General features: G+C 36.2%; 1 protein-coding gene across 4 annotated transcripts; it reads left to right on the forward strand.

Annotated features, from left to right (window-relative positions):
* Positions 1 to 54: 54 nt before the first annotated feature.
* On the forward strand, positions 55 to 20,306 carry LOC129789621 (calnexin-like). 4 transcript variants are annotated; one of them, XM_055826588.1, is made up of 7 exons: positions 55 to 255; positions 494 to 628; positions 3,152 to 3,547; positions 3,651 to 3,784; positions 4,311 to 5,040; positions 14,631 to 14,753; positions 18,804 to 20,306. In XM_055826588.1, the coding sequence occupies exons 2-7, from the start codon at positions 512 to 514 to the stop codon at positions 19,206 to 19,208; spliced, it is 1,905 nt and encodes a 634-aa protein (XP_055682563.1). In that variant the 5' UTR covers positions 55 to 255; positions 494 to 511; the 3' UTR covers positions 19,209 to 20,306. The 4 variants fall into 4 exon arrangements, with proteins under 4 accessions (XP_055682563.1, XP_055682564.1, XP_055682566.1 ...); XM_055826589.1 differs by having other exon boundaries at positions 74 to 255; positions 3,155 to 3,547; XM_055826591.1 differs by lacking the exons at positions 14,631 to 14,753; positions 18,804 to 20,306 and adding an exon at positions 7,284 to 13,780 and having other exon boundaries at positions 86 to 255; positions 3,155 to 3,547.
* The last annotated feature ends 681 nt before the right edge of the window (positions 20,307 to 20,987 follow it).

A 20,987-nucleotide genomic window follows, 5' to 3' on the forward strand; every position in this document is an offset into this window, starting at 1 on the left:
GGACAATCTAATACAATCCCGCCTTTTCCTGTGAGCCATGATCAGGAACATTCTAATGAAGGAGGCACAACATTAAACTGTCCCATATTGTTCGACATCTTTCAGTTTGAGTTTTGTTGTTGCGTGAATTTGTGGAATTTTTGTCTGCCGGTAATTTCTCCCAATTACACGTCTCCACGTACCAAATAGATAAATAGTCTGCTCAACCAAGTGGCCTTCTGACTTCCGGTGCAGCTGAGACGCGAAAAAGAGGCGGTAAGTAGGCCAAATTCCGCCGTGAAATGTCGGCGGTGTGAGTGAAAAAAAAAATTGGGAGCGACGGAAAAATCACGAAAAACTCGCTTTGCGTCGCTTTCTCCCCCTCGCTATGGCTCTCACGGGGCACCCACGGAAGCCCACAGAGTTCCCAATTAAATTAAATTAGCCCTCCGTCTGTTTGTGCTGCAACTGCCCCACCTCTATTTTCATGACTTTTTATTGCTTTTTGCCGTAGAACGGACTTCCGGACACAATGCGGCGTGCCGTGGTGGCTTTCCTGCTCTTGGGCATTATCCTTGTCTCCGGGCAGGGGACAGATGATGCCTTCGATGACGATGTGGTTGTTTCCACGGAAGAAGATAGCCCCGATGTAAGTTAATCAAACTCATCGTACTGATTTTAGATAAGAACAACGTGTCAGAATCCACGAGGTGCTATCTCCTCCACCTCATACATTGCCTATTCACCACAATTGGGGCGCTAATTAAAATCCTTTTAGCATTCCCTACAAGATTCTTACAAGAAATTCCCAATAAGAAAGCTTTTTTATTGCGCAAAAAGAGAATTTTAGATGCTTTCCGGAATAATTGAGGACAGAAATAGCACAATGGGGCGTTTTAGTTTTATTTTCTTTTTGCCTCTTCTCGGGCATTAAATGCATCATAAGAGCACTTCTCTGAAAATACATAAAGAATAAAAAGGGGCAAGAAATTGTCTCTTCAATTGGAACGCCTTCCAGAAAATTCTTCAAAGACAAAAATAGGGAGCTATTCATGATGCAAGAGACTGATGAAAATCAATATTCTTGCAATTAGGGCAGCAAGAAGCTTAGTGAGTTTTGGATTGGAAAACTCCTCGTGGGGTGTGACATGATGATGAAATGCTGGTGAGAATTTCTCCATTTCATCACCTTTTACTTTCCTAAGCTGTGAAGCCTGAGGGCCACGAGGTTATGGGGGGGTATTCATGGTAGAAGCAGTAAGAGATTCTTTTATTGATCTAACAAGATAAAGTTAAAGCAATTAAGAGAAAAATAGAAGGCAAAAGATTACAAAATAAAACTTTTTTTAGAGAGAATTTTATTTATTTAAAAAAAAAATTGTTCTTTAAAAATCTAACAGAATATTATTTCTTTATGTTATTTAAACCGAATTTAAACTTTCAGCGATGTTTTGGGAAAATTTTTGTGATCTTTAAATTCAGTTTTAATTTACAATAAAATATTTGACTTTACACTGAAGAAAATATCTTTTTTCAAAATTTGAAGGAATTTTTTATCAAACAAGGAGGTTTTCTAATATATTTTGACACTTAGAGGATCGAGGTTCCTAATCTTAAAGGTTGATCTTCATTTTCTCTCAAAAGAAAATATTTTTCCAAGTTTTCTTTCGACAATATTGAAGTAAAGACCCTTCCAAATACACAGATATAAAAATTATCACGATATGTTAAATAGATTTTAATTCTGTGGCGATTGAAAAATGTCGATTTGGCCACCAAAATTCTCCACGGTTAAATATATTTTGCGCTTACGATTAACCCGTAAGGAAGCAGTAGCCAATGAAAATGCTTTATACGAATTTTCCAGCCAATCAGAGTTTACGTTTTGACAGAAGGATTCTTCTACTTATTTATTTATATTTCATTTACAATTTCGTTTGTGGATGTGGCTTAAATTATGAGGGTGCGTAACAAACATTTTGAATCAAGTGTGGTTTAATTGTCAAATTAAATGAAGTTTCGATAAAATTACAACATTCCCCAGGCTTTATTTTCAAAGGTTTTGATTAAAGATAAAATAAGAAATATTCAAGACTTAATAAATTGAAAATTCTGGGATTAACAGCCTTTTTAAGGACATAAAAATGAAAGGACCTTAAGCGATCTCATGAGTTGTTCGCGAAATTTCTATATTTTACGCGATAAATTACTCTATTTTACGGAGCAAGCACGTTTACATCCGTACACTTTGCCTTCTAAATCCGATCTGTCTTTTTTGCCGCCAAATCACTCTTTTTTCCCCACATTCTCTATTTTTACCACTCGAATTCACCACTTCGAGTTCGCGCCAAATTCAAATATTATTTTAATTCATAAGTTTTCCGAACCAAGTTTAATTGCCTAAAAATAAGACAAAGTTTCTCTTTCTCAAATCTAATTAAAAATTCATTTTAATTATCTTTCCCACTTATCGCTGAAATTTCATGTTACAAAAGACTTAAAAATTTTTTTTTTGAACACACATTTAAAGACTGAGAGCATTATGAATGAAGGACCATTTGCAAACTTCTTCTCTCAACGTGAATTTGCTCAAAGATTAAAAGTGCTGAAAATGCCTTTTGTTCTCTTATTTGTGTTTGATATTGTATATCATTTTTATCTATATTTCGATAACTATATATACTGACGCAGTGCCCTCATCCATTTTCTTATCTCCTAACTGATAGTTCATGTGGCAATAATGATAATTTTTCTTAATTAAATGTACTGGTAATTAATCACACATCAACATTGACTAATTAAAATGCATTTCAATAAACTTCTTAAGAAAATCATTAACATATTTGACCTCAATAAATTGATGGTGTTGCTTGGAGATGGATAAGAGGCGGCAAATACTTAGCATCTTCTCTCTCTCTCCTTCTTGCTTGGGCACGAAAATGTTTAAAAAAAACTGTGCGTTATTATTCTTCCATTCTGTCTCTTGGAGAAGTTTTTTTTTGCAAAATCAATTTGGAAAGTTTTGTCAATAAAATCAGTGATTATTCAGAGATTTTGGAAGAATTTTCTTTTTTGCACAAAATGTAGTTTGATGATTCTCAAGCAATATGTGTCCCTCTCTTGAGGAGAAGAAGAAGAAGGGTGTTGAAAATTCTTGTGAAATTCTTCACAGCAGGTTGCTGAAGATGAGAGCATCCTGTATGAATCTCCAAAGGCAACTCCGGGGAAATTCTACTTTGCCGAGCACTTTGACAATTTGGATGCTTTCGGGAAGCAGTGGATCAAGTCTCAGGCAAAGAAAGATGATACAGCGGAGGAGATTGCAAAATACGATGGTGTTTGGGAAGTTGAAGCACCACAACGGCCAATTTTGAAGCAAGATTTGGGTTTGGTGCTCAAATCAAAGGTGAAACATGCCGCAATTGCTGCTCGTCTCACGAAACCCTTTGTGTTCAAGGATAAACCACTCGTTGTGCAGTATGAGGTGACAATGCAGGAAGGGCAGGAATGTGGGGGTGCCTACATAAAGCTCCTTTCTGCCGGGAAGGAGACCAACGATCTCTCACAGGTGTGTATTCACCTCAACAAAATCCAATTTTCAATCCTTGCACCCCTTTTCGGGGTATTTATTACCTCCAGAATATATTCCTGGATGTTTTGTATGTTTGCAGTTCCGAGACAAGACACCCTATACGATTATGTTTGGCCCAGACAAATGTGGCAATGACATCAAGCTTCACTTCATATTCAGACACGTTAATCCACTTAATGGTAGCATCACGGAGAAGCACTGCCGCAAGTCAAAGTGAGTATTTCATCAGTTTTCTGCCTATTTGGTTCCACATCGTTGTCTCGTTTCATATAAAAGGGGTTGGAATTGTCACACAGTGAGAGGAGAATACAATAATTTAATCATAAGATTGGATTATTTTGCTTTTGCTTTGGTTTGCTTCTTGTTTTTATTTTAGGGGGAATTTTTTAATCAAATTTTTTGGGTTTTTTTTTTACATTGATTTCCTTTTAATTGATTTGCGTTTAAAGGCACTCGAAATTATTTCTAAATTAAAAGAAAAATTGCATTCTCGATAAAAGAAGAAGAAGAAAAAAAGACAAGGAAGAATAAATAAGGTCATTACACCTGTCTTTAATTCATACGTGCCCCAAAATGCTTTTAATCTCACGAGATTGCTTTTCTTCTTTATACATTTTTTGTTGTTTTGTTATCTGTCGTATAGTTAAGATAAAGGAAAAACGCGTGTTTCGGTGGTCTGATTTGTTTTCTCTTATCGCTAACACGGAGAATTTTGTTGTCTATTCCCATCTACTTTAAGGGATCGCATTGAGGAGCCATTTAGAGATAAGCAGCCACACTTGTACCAATTGATTGTACGTCCGGATAATACATTTGAAATTCGCGTTGATCACAATATTGTCAATGAGGGCTCCCTGTTGACGGACTTTACACCCCCGGTGAATCCTCCGCGTGAAATTGATGACCCCACGGATATTAAGCCCTCAGATTGGGATGAGCGTGAGAAGATCCCGGATCCGGATACACAGAAACCCGATGATTGGGATGAGGAAGCCCCCCCGCAGATACCCGATGCGAGTGCTTCAAAACCCGATGGGTGGCTCGATGATGAGGATGAGATGATACCCGATCCCAATGCCGTGAAACCCGATGATTGGGATACGGATATGGATGGGGAATGGGAGGCACCTCTTGTTGCCAATCCCGTGTGTGAGAAGGCGGTTGGGTGTGGGGTGTGGAAGGCACCGTTAATTTCAAATCCCAATTACAAAGGAAAATGGCGAGCACCGTTGATTGACAATCCGAATTATCAGGGAAAATGGGCACCGAAAAAAATTCCCAATCCCGACTTCTTTGAGGACCTCAATCCATTCAGGATGACCACAATAGCAGCCGTGGGTATTGAACTGTGGTCCATGTCTAGTGACATCCTATTTGACAACATCATCATCACGGATGACACTGTGGCAGCGGACCAATGGGCAGCACAGACGTATGATCTGAAGAGGAAGCAAATTGACCGAGAGGCGGTGAGTTAATTTAACTTTTTTCTTTTCTCCTTTCTCTCCTTCACTCTTCATCCCCCTTTTCGCGCAAAAATTCATCCCACATGAGATTCTTTTGTGTGTGTGCGCGAGAGACTTCCGGGTGAGAAAGGGTTTTGTTAATTTTGAGAGGAAATTGACAGGAGAATAAATTGTTGGAGGATTGAGGTGCTGCATAAAGCAAAAAAAAAAAGAGAGATAACGAAAAAAAATGAAATTGGAAACTACCCGCCAATTTGGGGGAGATGTTCACGGGAGAAGTGAGTTCAGTGAAAATTGTCAAAAGTTCCTCCATTGGCACTGCGAAGAAACCTGCATCAAGCAGCCAAAAAGGAAAGCGAGTTGAGAGTGAGATTTTCACTCATGCTTATTTTGCATATCAATTCAACTTTCTGTTGCACTTCTAATTCAACGCGCAGGAAGAATTGCGATGTTCATTCTTTTTTTTTTCTTCTTCACGAGAAAAACTCTCGTTGGAGGAGAAATTTATCTTCACACCGTGATGGTGGAAAAGACAAAAATGTACTGGTAAGCTGACCAAGCTTACGAGAGCTGTGTTTCTTTCAGTGTACCAATTTTGTGAGAGCAAACTAGAGCGTAAATTAATTTAAATACGCGCAAAGTCGGGAAAAGTTGAAAATTTATCCCCCGAGAAATCTTTAAAACGCCATATCTCGGGAACGGCTCCATAGATCTTCGAGTTTGAGCTATCGTTGGAAAGGTCTTAACCTCAACTATAACATATTAAAATATGAAGTAAATCGATAAAAGCATTTTCGAAAAATTCGAGTTCGAAATTTTCGAAAATTTTGATTTTGACTTTAGCGCCTCTCGCGATCATTTCTCGAAGTTGCAATGTTCTAGACATTTGTAGGGTTTCACGAAACCTTTCATTTGCGTTTGAGTTGATCAAAATCAGACTTGTAGAACCCGAGATATGACATGTCAAAGTTGGAACTCAATATTTTCAAAATGGCGACATAAATTTTTTTAATTTTTTTTTTATAAACAGATGTTATAGTAAGCTATAATATATCAAAAAATGAAGCAAATCGATAATGGCGTTTTCGAGATATTCATCGAAAACTAATCGAAAATTTTGTTTTTGATTTTTGGCCCCCTAGCGGTCACTTTTGAAACTTCGGATGTTCTAGAGAGTTGTAGGGTTTGTTGAGATCTTTCATTTGACCACGGGTTGATTAAAATCGGTCAAGCCGTTTTCGAGTTATGGTCGATTTTCGATGAAAAATTGTGGCGGCCATATTGACTAAACGGCTTGACCGATTTTCGAAAATAAGGTATCGTTGGAAAGCTCTTGATGTCCCCTATAACATATAAAAATTTCAGATTTTTAGCTTTTACAAAGGCTGAGATATAGCGAAAACAAAATTTTGAGGTTATTCAAAATGGCGGATGCGGGGGTGGGGGGTAAAATTTAACGTCATAATCTGACGTCTTCCAGTCGACTTTTAAACTTTGCCGTTTACCGCAAGTTTCTATCTATTACCGTTCTCTTGCAATTTATGGTTGAACCACGGCGGACGGCCGGACGGCCGGACGGACGGACGGACGGCCGACCGGAAAAAAAATTTTTTTGGCGCATACGTTTTTTGGAATGTGGGGACCCTAATTCGTGCTCATCCCAAGTTTGAGCCCGATCTGACGACTTTCGATTTTGCTCGGTACACAAAAGCTGTGTCTGAAAGAAACACAACTAAAATTGGTAAAGAGATGAATTGGAGTAATTTTGAAAAAGTCACGTACCTTCTTTTTTTTTTTCAAAAGTTTCGCGAGTTTTTTCGACTTCTTCTAAAATGATTTTTGGAAGTTAAAAAAAGTTTTTAAAACAAAAAAAATTGGTTCTTTTTTTTGCAAACTAAAGGATGCTTTTTTGGTGGACGAAGAGAAATTGATTCAAATAGCCGTAAAAAACCGTAAAAAGTGCAGTCCTTTCCATGTTGTTGTTGCTGTATCCACTGAAAGGTGCAAAAAGCAAAAACAAATCCATATAACACAGTTGATGTGCGCAAAAATGTGTGCTAAAAGTGTTTTGAAGTCCATCATCACATGAAAATCTTTTTCTATTTCACAAAATCTGCATCCATTTGCGAGTTTTTTTTTACAATTTGTACGAAAAAAAATTTCCCATTTTGATTGAAAACATCTCTATTTGCCAAAAAAAAACTCGTGTCTGACGTGAAAAAATAAAAATAAAAAACTACAAATAGGATACACTGTGGGATCGTGCAATGAAGTCGATGAATTACAAACCAGGATGGTGGATTATGTACTTCATATACTGCCTAATACCAATTTCCATTTACGGATGGTACCTCTGTCGTCGGTACCATTCAGCAAGTTCAGAGGTATTTTTCTCCATTTGCAATGACATAGTTCTTTCTATGCTTTGCCACCCCGTGCGTTGAATTACTTTCTAGCTCGAAAAAAATTGTGCTAGATGCTATTCAAAGTAAGACAAGAAGGGATGCTCGTAGTATAGGTATTCACTGTAGAACAGAATGGTAAAGAATATTGTTAAAAGCTTTCTTATTCTCCTGTCGATTTGATACCTCATTGTGTATAATTCCACCATCACAGTGTTATGCGTTGAAACAGCAGAATCGTTAGTAAAATAGCCTAATTTTAAGCCGCAAAGTGAAAAAAATGTTTAAAGTTATTTTAAAAATGTTTCATGATGAACATTTCATTAATCATTTGTTGAAGAATAAAATAAAACATTTTTATGCGATCTAGCGACGTTTTGATTTTACTTTCTTCTTATGATTCTGTTAAATTTTCCGAAATAATTCGAAATATGAATAAATTATCTTCAAGAAAATATCTTTGACAGACTTTCTGATAAAAACTAAGCCTGAAGAATGAGAATAAGTTTGTCGAAACATCGCTAGAAATCATTCTAAGGATGCCTTTTAACTTTAAATATATTTAATCAACTTCTTCAACATAGAGAGGATGTGTAGGACGGTATATTTTCTCAAGAACGTTAGTCAAAAATCAGTGGATAATTTTAAACAAATTCTTACAATTTTGATAAGAGCTTTTGACGCTTTAGGAGAGCTCTTAGAAATGTTGCAAGCTCTGATCAAAATTATAAGGATTACCTTGAACTGTAAATCATTGATCCTTGGCTAATTCTCCCAAAAGGATATAGCGTTCTACACAATCCTTCCTACAAAATCTGGCGATTCTCAACCAGGATTCTTAAACGGTCAGCAGTCGTTAAATTAAAAAAAAGACCTAATTTTTTACATAGAGAGTCAATTAATAAAATAAGTTATTTTTTGTCTTATCCTAATTAAAAAAAAATCATACGACATTTTAGAGAAGCTTTAACACTTTCCTCAAAAGAATATATTGTGAAATTATTCTCTCTTTCTCTAGATTAATTGAGCAGGAGACCGCGTGCAATCACAGGATAATTTTTTTTTCAATTGAATAATCTGTCAGGTATTCTGGTTAAAATTTTTGTATTTTAGCCCTTAATTAAATAAGCCTTAAATACAAAATTTTAACCATAAAATTTGACTGAAAATCGTTGGGTGATTTTTGGAATCGTTTTACATTTATCTGACTGAAAATCTGGTTAAAAAAATCTTTTTCTCGATAATTTCATACCTGAGGATGGAGATAAATATCTCCGAAACGTCGTAAAACAGAAAGAAGATAAATTGAAGTTTTATTCAATTTTCTAAAAGAATGAATTGAAAAATAAAACTTGAAAATTTTGAGTAAATTCTGATAAAAATCTTTTCTTTTCTTTTCTAAAACCTTAAAACCTGCTGTAAGATTTTGACAGATAGAGTTTTCAAATCGTTCTGTCGTCATTCTATAAAAGAAAACCAAAAAATTAATTGTTCTAGAAAATAATAATAATAATAATAATAATAATAATTTTATTTCAAACACAATATAGGGTCATGCCCTCTCACATGTGCGTGGCAGGTGGGAAAAAAAAAAGATTAAAGAGAGAAAAAAAAAATTATACAAAAAAAAAAGTTTTACAGAGAAATTTAAAAAGAAAATAGAAAAGAGAAAAATAAAGAAAAAAAAAGACAAAACATCAGTGCCCAGACTGAAAGTGCCTTTTTAGTGCGTTCATGGAACGGCGGCAGTCACGCGGTAGCGCATTGTAGAGGGAGACGCCCTTTACAAAGAGCGTCCGATAAAAGCATTCAAACTCAGCCCTCGGCACCAAGTATCCCTGAACCCTGGCAGAACCCCCCCTTGTCAAAAGAGAGGACAGGTATTCTGGGGTTTCGGTTTCAATTAGGCGATGCAAGAAAATCAGGGCACGCATCTGGAGGTACGATTCAAGATCGCAGCCTGCAAACGCGTCCCTGAAAGGTGAAATGTGATCGCGAGGTCCAAGTCCGTGAATGTACCTGACACAATTATTAAATGCTACTGTTAAACGACGGATTGTGTCACGATCCGCGTTAAAGAAGAGCTCTGCTCCATAGCGAAAGAATGGCAGAAGTAGCGCTCGTGCAAGAAGCAGGCGAGTGTCAGTAGGAGTGATGTTCCGGTAGCGTCTTAGGGTATATAAGGAATAGTTGACCTTTCGGCAAAGGGCAGTTGCATGATCAGACCAGGTCAAAGTCGAATTAAAGACGATTCCCAGGTTTTTAACCTGATCAGCAACAGGAATAATTTCTCCGTAAAGGAGTAGAGGTAATGAAGTGAAATTTGCAGATTTCTTAGAGAAAATTATTGCCTGCGACTTCTTGGGATTGAGAATCAACCCATTTGAAGAAGACCAGTGCTCAACTCTTTGGAGGTTTTCATTCATTATTTGGAAGGCAGAGTGGGAGTCGAGTGTAGATCCCTCAGTATAGATTTGCAGATCGTCTGCATAAAGGTGGTAGGAACAGTTGCGCAGGACAGAAGGAAGATCATTAATAAATAAAGAAAATAGTAAGGGACCGAGAATGGAACCCTGACCTATGCCTTTAGTCAGTGAACCAGGAGGAGATAATTCATCTCCATATCTTACAATTTGAGAACGCCCGCTGAAGTAAGAGCGGATTAGTGAAATGGCATTTGAGGAAAATTTGAAGAGTTTAAACAGTTTAAAACAAATAAGATCATGCGGCAAACTATCAAAAGCTTTCGTGAAATCTAGCAACACTAAAACCACGAAGTGGTTGCGATCGATAGCTGACGCAATGTCATGATTTACCTTAAGTAGTGCAGAAGTGGTTCCGTGGCCAGCACGAAAACCAGACTGGAAGTCACAAAGTAGCCTGTTGCTATTGAGATAGAGGGTCATCTGCTCATGGAGCAGAAATTCGAAAGCTTTAGAAAGAACAGGGAGAAGGCTGATAGGCCGAAAATCAGAAGGTGCAACAGGATTAGAAATTTTTGGTATAGGTACAACCAAGGCAGACTTCCAGATTTCAGGAAAAGTCGACGTAGTAATAATATGATTAAATACATCAGTGAGCACTGGTAATATTACCGGGAGAAGAATTTTAATGAAAGTAAGGGAGACGCCATCACTCCCCACTGCATCAGACCTGACACGGGAAATAGCGTAAGCTGCATTAACTTGAGAAACACAGCGGAAGCTAAAACCCTCCCAGGGAATGGATGGAAGATTGGGGCATTCAACCACACCTCCGTGTGAAGCGGAACAGAAGAAGGTGTTAAGAACACCTGCGGAGATAGTGGGAGTAGTAGAGGCACTAATAGAAGGGCGCAGGCCCAATTTCTTTATATTGCCCCATAGTTTCTTAGCTGGTAGTTTAGCATCAAGATTTTTATTTAAATGCTTTTTCTTGGCTTTATTCTTTAACGCACACACTCGATTTCTCAATCGGCAATAACGTTGACGATGTGAAGGAAGACCAGATCGCTTCCACTTTTTCCAAGCAGCGTCGCGGCGTTTAGCCATCGAGACAATGGATGAATTAATCCATGGAGTAGAGAGAGGTGGGATAAGCACCCGCTTCTTGGGGACCACACTCTCAAAAATTAAATTCAATTTGTCAGTTAGAAGAGAGGTTTTTTTAGAAGCACAAGGTTCTAGATAAAGAGGACTCCAGTCCATGGAGAAAGAATAAGACAGTGCTTCATTCTTGTCACAGTTTTTAATATCTGCAACAATTCGGTATTTAGCTTTAGGCCGGGGGAGCCGAAAGTTATACGAAGCGAAGATTAGATCATGATCAGAAATGCTAGGTAGAGGAATCTGACCAAAATGCAAGAGTTTTTGCTCATCACTGCAAGGAATGATCATAAGATCCAAAAGAGAATCCACGCGAGTTGGATTAAATTTCACGTGGAGCAGTGAAAGGGAGGACAGAAGTCCAAGAAAACGAGCGCTGATGCTAGAGTTACTTACAAGATTTATGTTGAAGTCACCCATGATTATAAGATTATCATAGGAAAGGGCACAGTCAAGCAGTCGTTCAATGCTTTCTAGATTTCTTACAGGAGGAGGTAGATATGAGCAAAAGACAGTACTGCTGACACCATTAGCCGCAAAAGAAATGCCAATGTACTCTAAAGCATCAAATTTGCCGGAGCAAAGCAATGAACATTTTAGGGAATCACGAACATAGATCCCCACGCCACCACCTCTACGACCCTCACGGTCGCACCTAAATAATTGGAATCCCCGAACACCCACGGCCTCCGCCGAGTCGGAGGAGTCCAGCCAAGTCTCAGAGACACATAGGATAGAAAGAGCTGAGTCAAAAAGAAGTAGGCGAATTTCATCAATGTGCCGCCGAACGCTACGGGCATTCATATGTGCAATAATAAGAGAAAAACGTGAATCAGTAGTAAGTTGTTTGAAAGAAATTATGGTTTGATCAGAAATTTTAGAATCTTGTAAATTTTCAATCTGGGCTGATGTGGATGAGAATAAGTCTGCATCCCCAAAATTTATTTTAAGATAATCATGAAAGTTAAAGCTAGAATTAATGCCACTATTGAGGGATGACCCGCAGAATAGCGAGTGATGAAGAAGTCCAGGGTCAGGCAGGTCGTCATCTTGGGAAGCAACCAATGGGATCACGGAGTACTCACCGGACATCCTGCCCGTCGCCATCTTTGGAGACAACATCTTCTCCTTGCTCATCCGGGACTCCAGACCCACCAGCGGGCGCGACTCCAGCGGCACCATCATTCTCCCTAGGCTGGGCAGAAGTTCCGGGGACCGCAGGCGCTGTCTTTCGTCTCGGACGAAAAAGAAACTCCTTCACCAGGATGCCAGAATCCCAGAAATCAGGTTGAAGCGCCTCGTCGAACTCTTCGGGCAAGAGCTCAACGCGAAAGGATCCAATACGACGCGTGGAGTCCTCCGGAGGGATGAGATTCACACATCGAGGACGACGCCCTGAGGAAAGGGTACCCTCGAGACGATTGCATAATTGATCAGCGGTAACACTTCTCGCCAATCGAGTCACGAAGAGCCATCGATATGAGGGCACAGTTGGTAGAGCATTCTCAGGTTTAGCGCGCCCCACCACAACCGGACGGCGCACAGGACGTCCCGCCTCACGCTCCGGACGTACGTAGTCCCTCACGGCACGCGCAGGGTGATTTTTTCCACCAACATCCAGATTGGGATTTTCCGAGGGCCCCTGAGGCACGCCAGCATCCGGCCTTGGAAGGGCACAACGAGCATTTCCAGGTAAAGACTTCTCCGCAGAGGCATCAAAAAGATCGCGGCCTCCAACAGGCCAAAAGAGAGATCTTCCGGGCATTGAGTTGCGAGGCGAGGAATGAAATGGCACAGAATTCTTGGACTCCAAAGCAGAAACCCTTGCTGTGAGGGCTCTAATCAGACTGTGCAGGGCCTCGTTTTCCGTCTCCAAGCACCCACACCTGGTTCTAAGGATCTCAATTTCCTTCTGAAAATCCACAGGTGCTGTAGCTCCAGCAGTTCCTGTAGCGTTCATCACGCGCGTCGCATCGCAAACTCCACCGTCGCGGGCGACGCAATCAGCACACACCCAATCGAAAGTGCCACTTTCATGATCCCTAATCCTCTCATTTGAAAGCGGAGGATCGATGCAGGCACCGTGAAACCAGCGGTCACATCCTCCTCCACACTTTATCCCAGGAAAGAATTTCATAGAAATTCTCTTCTTGCACATCTCGCATGCCCCGGGCGATGCCCGCGTGGGGATCATATTGAGGCCGCGTTGAACTATGGCACGGCACTGTACTCCTCAGCCAAGCAATCGACGAGAGAGCGTATGAAGAATCCCCGCGAGTAAAAGCGAGATGAATATAGCGACAGCAGTGGTGACGTCACTCAAGATATGACTGGCGATTCTTAAAGCACGAGGTACCGCAATTTTCAAGAAATCCTATGCTCCAGAGCACTTGAGCATAAAATCCACACCACAATAATGACACACGTTGTTCAATGGTCACTACTGATAAACTATAGTAGGGGTAGAATCCCCGAAACTATCGATAATTCGATAAAATAAGGCACAGAGAAAATAAACAGTCAAAAGTAGATGACAGCTCTCTCTCAAATTCAGTCAGAAAGAACTTTAAAGAGCCCTGAAAAGGTTATTTTCTTTCAGAAACCAGTTTAAAGAAAGAAATAAAATGTCAAAATCTAATAATTTTTTTTCCAAAATACTAAAAATCTCTTAACTGACGAATTGTAAGGAAAGAAAAGAAAAGATTTGTATCAGAATTTACCCCTTCATAAATAAATTTTCTTATAGCTTTACGTTAATTTCCGAAATTTATTCAGAACTCCTTAAAAGTGTTTAAAGAAATTGAAAACTAAGCTCAAAATTTCATTAATAAAAGCTTTAAAATTCATTTAAAACATTCGTCTATCTCCACTATCTACCTTTAAAATGTGGCGAGCTTTGTGCTCTTTTGTGAACATCTTTTCATTCAATATCTTAATATATAAAGCTGAAATGTTTGTTTGTCTGTGGCACATGAACTCCTCCTAAACGGCTGGGCCGATCTTGGTGAAATTTGGTATGGGGGTAGAGGGGGTCAATACGAGTTGCAAGCGCTATATGGGATTCCGCCCCAACCCCCCATTGTAGCGCCCCCTCAGAAAAATTGATTTTTTCCCATTTTCTACCTGCTGAAGGGTCAAATAACGGGATTTTTTTATTTTAAAAATTTCTCGGGGTACCGTATTATTCATCCCCTCTACTAATATACGCCCCCCTTTTATAGCTTAAAATGGAGTTTGCTCACACGTGATTGGGGGCTCGGGTTGACTAGTTTGATATAAAGATGATTTTCATGAAACAATTTTAATTATCTTTCGGTTTTATCAAATGGAATTACTTTCAACGACAAATTCTGCAATGACAAGAGTTGGAGAGAATAGAGAGCAGAAAAATATAATTAATCCTCTATGTAGTTTGCTACTTAAATTAAATAATAATCCCATTTTCTCTCTCTTTTTTGCGCTTCTCCTTTCACCATTTCATTCCCTATACCATTCATCCCTTCCCATATAAAATTTTACTCCTTTTCATTCCTTCTTCACCAATTCATGGATGATGGCGTAATACAAAAAATAACTGCTACTACCTCCCTGTATCCACTCACTGTAGGAGACACTCGTAACTAGGCTAGTGAATTACACAAATGAAAATCCATGGATGTGGGGTGTTTACGTGGTCGTTGTGGGACTTCCACTATCAATAGCCATCTTCTTCCTCTGTAGTTCCAGCAAGGTAAGTCCCATATCCAATGCTTGTTCTTTTTTTTTTAGCTTTAATAGACCATTTTCCGCTTTATTTGCCATTTCTCTTTTTTACCTTCGTCGTATTTATCTATACAAAAAAAGCTGTTGAGTTTTTAGTACACATACAGTCAATGGAAGAACATTAAGAGAAAAGAAGTTATTTTAAAAATGCACAAGAGTGGAAGAAGAAAACTTATATATTGATTAGCAATGTAAAAAAAAATTATTTGAAGAGTATAAGGAATTGCGCAAACTTTTTCACACACCAATGATCAATTTTTTGCTGATGCTTTTTCTTTAAAAGAAAATTGAATATATTTTGCGTTTTGCTGAAAAATTCAATAATCACTCGCGTGATGCGAGAAAGGAAATTTATTTTCACACAAGGAGTGAAAGAAATAAAATAAAAATCCTTTAAATAAGTTAAGATGTTGATTTTTTGGGTTCTTCGTGTGTATTTGAGGGTGAGAAAGAGATTTTTTCAAAGAGAAAAACGAATTATTTGATGATTTCTTCTGCGGTTTTCCACTTAATTGTCTTCCAAAAAGGTCTAAAAGTGAAAATTCTCATCCATTTGATTGCCCTCGCTTTAAAAAGGCAAATTGTAAATTTTTCCCCTTCAGAAATAAATTGAATTAATTCTCAAAATAATGTTGTTAAACAAAATAAGGGATAAAAAAAATTCAAAAGGAACATTTTGGCAAACAACATTATTAGGGAGGGTGAAAGGAAAAGAGAGAGAAAAATCACATGCAGGGAAAAAAATCATTAATGAATTCCTTTTGCAAATTCACATTGAGAGTGAGCACGAAATATAATTGGAGATAATTTCTTTTCATCACAAATTTTTGTTCACTTTGATGAATTTATCATTTTCTCACGGGCTAATTATTCATTTACTGAATTTATGTTTCTTTTTGGGAGAGAGGGGGAGGTTCTTTTTTGCTTCAAAAATCAAATTTTGATTCTTTTCTTCTCACCAAACATTGTTCAAAATAAAAATTGCATTTAAAGTTGGGCTATAATGCGCTGAAAAGAGACAATTTGAACCACAATAAATACATCAAAGAGGTTTTTGTATGTAATATTTTTATTTTTCTCTTCACAAAAATTTTAATGAGAGGAAGTGATGAAATAAAAAAAAACATTTATTCATTTACTCTCCAATATATTGTAATGGCATTTATTGAGCACGACAAAAAAAAATAGCAGAGGGAGTTCTTCATTTTGAAACCGCAAAACACTTTTTTGTCCATCACTGTGGGTGGTTTAATTGGAATTTATGCAACAATCATTGATTTTATTATATCAAAACACCACCAAATTATTTTGTGATAAATTTCATATGATTTCAATCAAGAATTAATTATTGAGAGAGGAGGGGGGATACTTTGTTATTAATGAAAAAAATTATATTGAAAAGAGATTTAAAATGTTTATATTTTATCGTGATTATTTGTGAGACAAATGAATGAAAATATTTAGTAAAGAATTAAAAGTATTTTTTATGATTTTATTTGTTTTTTTATCAATTAATTTTTAAAGTTTAATGGGAATCCTAATAACGAGTTATTGATGAAATGTTCAAGTCAAGATTTGCTTTAGAATTGAATTCTTTGTTAAGAAAATAAGTTTTTTTTATTCTACGAGATTTTTGTAAATAATTTTGTAAAGCTAAACAAAAAATAATTAAAAATAAACTTTTTCTATGCTAATGTTTTTCTTATAGGTACCGAAAATTTTTAATTATCGAGAATGCAAGAAAATGATTAATTTTGTGCTTTAAAAAATGATTCAAATTCGTTCAAAAAGTCCCTTAAATATTCATTGACATTAAATCTTTTTAAATCGGATTATTTTTTGGTTTTTAAACCAGATTTTCTCATTATTATGCTCGAAAAATTTTCTTTGCTGACTTTATGTCCTTAAGAATAACATAAAAGGATTTATTTTTATCAAAATCGTAGACATTCCGTTAAAGAAAAAGTTTGAAAACTTTTTGCGCAAAATTTAAAGAATTTTGGTTAAGAATAAAAAAGTCAAACTTTGTGAAAATTATAAAATTGTCTAGAAGTCAATTCTCACCAAAATTCTTGAAATTTCGCAAAAGAAGTTCTAATGCTTTTCCTTTAATCGAGTTCATTCGTCTTTTGTAGAAATTAAAACTTTTTATGAAATTTTTGATGAACTCAAAATCAACAAAGAAGTCAAGTTTGGATTAAAATTGAAAGCCATCAAACTTATATATTTTTTATTTGTATTTCAAGTTAATATTTAATTAAAATATATTATTTAGAAATTAAAAAAAAATTAATTGGGGTTCCTATAAAATTTTCCTTTTCTTTCAATTTCAAAATGTAAAAAATCTCTTCATTGGATTTTGATAAAAATGAACAAATTAAAATTAAATAGGTTGATGTGGCAATTTATTTTTCATAGAGCTGCATTTTGCAAATAAACTGTCATTGAAAATTGAGGAAATATGAGGAAATACTGTTTGTTTTTTTGGAATGTTGGGTGTAATTGAAAAGTATATTTATATATATTTTGAATGCATTTTGAAACTCCCATCCCCCCTTCAACCACCCCCTCAAACTATTTAAAGTATGTGGGGGGTGATGTTCATAAAATTCAACACACATGGATGGGAATTTATTTTTTTATTTATTGATTTTTTTTATGCGCAATGGGTTGTATATTCTATGGTTTTTAATTAAAAAAAATATGTGGGAATGAATTATTATTATATGGGTTGTTGAGCGCGAAAGGTATATTCTTTGAAATTGAAGGGAAAGTTTTCTTTTTCTATAATTTTTATGAATGTTGTGAATTTTTTGAGCGAATGCCGAGAGTCGTAAACAAACCTTTTGCATTTTTATTCACAAAAAAAAAATCCTTTATTTTGGGAATAAATTAATAACAAAAACTTTGCAAAATAATGATAAAAGCTTCACTCATTTGGCAATCATTTCATATTTTTGGACAATATTCATGTGAGAAGCAAAAAGCTTTTCATTTGAACATCATTCTCACTATTTATTGGATATTATTATTTAAAAAAAATGAATGAATAAAATGAATTTTTATTGTTAATATTTATTTTCATTCCATGCTCTGTCTCTTTTTTGTGTGTTATTTGACACACAGATTGATGTGGTTTAAGGGGAAATGCAAATAAATAAGTTGTTTATTAAAATTAGAAAATTTATTTTTGTCGAATTGATTTTATTTTACTTTTAAAAAGCACCGAAGCGGCATGGAATTTATATTTATTTGCAGGGTTTTGGGGGGAGAACTATGTATACAATAAAATTGATTAATTGGTTTGGTGTTGCGTGAAAAAGTATAGTGAAAAATTAAAATGAAATGAGTGAAAATGAGAGTTGGGGGTTTTGTGCATAAATGAGGAGTCCTTCTGTAATCCCAGCACAGCTTTTTGTTTGTTTTTAATAATGTTTTAATATTAAATTAAATTTTATGCATTTTACAGGATTTTTAAGCTTTTTTTAGGCTGTTCAATTAAGGCAGTAAGTCCTCGTATTTTAGAATAAAAGTAGAAAATTCCCAAAGAGAAATGGCAAATTAATTAATTTATTTATCAACATTCGTTGCAATATTTATAATTTCATATTTATAAATAAATATTTGTCTACTTAAAATTAATTTAGAATTTAATGAAAATGAATTAGGATTGAAAAGAAGTTAAACGAAAACTATGCTTATATATAAAAACTTTTGATCCTTTCTCCGATATTTTAAGTTCCTTTCAAAATTTTAAAAAAAAAAAGTTTTTTTTTTTCAATTTTTGCCTTAAAATTGCGTAATAATGCTAATAGGATTTTCCTTTCGGAATAAATCCAATCAGAACATGCAAGAATGATTTCAGGATTAAAAAAAAAGTGAATGAAAATATAAATTTTTGCATTAATATGTTGAATTTATGAGAAAAAAATTGAAGCAATATTGACAAAAGAAAAGTTTTAATGATTAAAATTCATTTTTTCTCTTCCCCAAAAAATTTTTTCTCCACATATGCCAGGACAAATCAATACCAGATGTGGCGAGGAGCAAGAAAACGGATGACCCAGTGCCAGATGATTTAATTGGTGATGGGCCACAGGCTAGGAGTAAGTCGGATTTAGATGAACCAACACCACTTAATACTCACGAGAGTGAGACACATGGTAAAGGCGATAATAATGGTAGAGACGATGGGGTTAATAATTCTCCAAGGGATGATGTGGATGAGAGTGGTGGTGCGACGGCGGTAGTGGATGATGATGATGGGGAAGATGAGGCGAGTGAGGATGAGGGTGAAATTATAAATGCCAAAGAGTCAGAAGGCACGGAGGAGGATGAGCAAAATGTCCAGAGGACAGAAAGTGTGACAGCATCGGTGGCAGCCACGGAGGGGACCAGAAAACGAAAACCTCGAAGAGAATAAAATCCCCATTGAGGGGTTTTTAATTGAAAAATTTTATATATTCAAAGATTGGGAGCGTGGGGATGGGGGGAAAGGAGGAGGAAAAAATAAATGCATATTTCCTCCTCGTGGGTATTAAGAACAGAGAGGGAGAGTGAGAGAAAAAAAAAAGCATTTGAAGAACGGAAAAAAGGAAAGAAGATTCCGGGGGTATAGGGAGGGAGGGATGGGTGAAGAGAGAAAGAGAGAGAGGGAAGAAAAGCTTATGGTGAACGTCCGTAAATTGATGGTGAAGAAGAGTGTGGGATGTTGAATCGATTTCACTTTGATTAGAGGTTTACCAAAAAATTCTTTTAATTTATTTTTCCACTCACTCGCCAAAACCAATTGATGATTGAGAAAGGATATGTAGATGCGGGGGAAAACATGAGGTATTGAGAGTGAGTAGAGAGAGGACGTATAATTAAAAAAAAGAAAACATCCCAATGAGAGGAAGGAGAAAAGGAATTAAATTATTTAGCATAAAAGGGAAGGTACACTAAAAAGCGATGTCGTATAGCTTGTATAGAGAAAAAGGACGCATACGAGAGAACGGAAAAGGTAAAGAGCGATTTAATAGGAGACAGTACGTTGCAAATAATGAGAGATTATTTTGGAGGAAGTTGTAAAAGGGAAAGAGAGTATGAGAGCTCACAGGAAAAAAAAGGGAAGTTGAAAACCTCTTTCTAGTCTGATAGAAACTCTGAAGCATTTCCTTTTTTTCGTGGGTGACTTTCCTTTTTTTTTCAATTCAATTCAACGCGCGAAAAAGGAATATAAAAGATTGAAAGAAGAAGCGCAAAAAAAGAGTATGAAGGGAGGAAACATTCGTGGAAAAAACCTCTGTATTGAAATCGTTTAAGCATTTAAGATATTTTATTGAACACGAGTGTGGCGCATTTAAATGAAATTTTCAATATTTATTGTAAGTTTTTTGTTCCATCTCATAGCGTATAAAATAGTTGGTGGTTCGCTCTTTTTCTCCCCCCTTCTTTCTCATGTATGAACTTTCGTTTAAACAATATTTTGTACATTGTGTAAGGAGGGCAATAAAATTTGAGTATTTTCAAACACTAAAAATTGCAAATTTCATTTAACCCCACATCACGGAGTTTTCTTATTCTTATGAAAAAAATAGAATATTATTAATATTATTATTAAAAAGAATTTTCTCGCAAAGAAGTTACAGGAGGAATATAAAGAAATAAAAGGAGAAACACTAAACATATACATAATATAGGTAAATATTAGGTACTTTAGAGAGAAAATGTAGCGACTGCGGGAGATTGTAACGGAAATGCATTTGAAATTCAAACGAAATTATTTCTTTTTTCAATTAGTTTTGTTGATATGAGGGCCAACTTGTAGTGAAGATAATACATTAAAAGCATTAAATTCCCTTAAACAAAAAAAATAAGAAGAATTTCATTGAGAATTAGTGGATGAATTTTGCAGAGAATTTACTTTCTTTTCCATAAATTATTAAAAGAAATCTCCTTTCAATAAAGCTCCAAAAGAGCTTCAGTAGAAGGCCTTTACGTGCTGAAAGCTTTGAGCGGTGTATTCTCTTCCATAGAAAGCTCTAAGCTAGAGCAGCATAAAAGGGACTAATAACAATACAAAGAAGCCTAAATTATATTTTCAATATTGGACTGCAGCATTAATTGGCTTATTGAGTGTTTTATTTTCAACCCTTTATTGCAACAAAATTATCTCTAAGAACTTTCAAAGAAAAGCTCCGCAAATTGATGCGATTAAAGG

This window comes from Lutzomyia longipalpis, chromosome 2 (genome assembly GCF_024334085.1).
Source record: "Lutzomyia longipalpis isolate SR_M1_2022 chromosome 2, ASM2433408v1".
Taxonomy (NCBI): Eukaryota; Metazoa; Arthropoda; class Insecta; order Diptera; family Psychodidae; genus Lutzomyia; species Lutzomyia longipalpis.

Excerpts from the sequence above, each read along its gene's own strand:
- LOC129789621 (XM_055826588.1), top strand. The coding sequence starts at position 512 with ATGCGGCGTGCCGTGGTGGCTTTCCTGCTCTTGGGCATTATCCTTGTC. Across the intron at positions 629-3,151 it reads CGGAAGAAGATAGCCCCGAT|CAGGTTGCTGAAGATGAGAG; the intron begins GTAAGTTAATCA and ends AATTCTTCACAG. Across the intron at positions 5,041-14,630 it reads AGCAAATTGACCGAGAGGCG|GAGACACTCGTAACTAGGCT; the intron begins GTGAGTTAATTT and ends CACTCACTGTAG.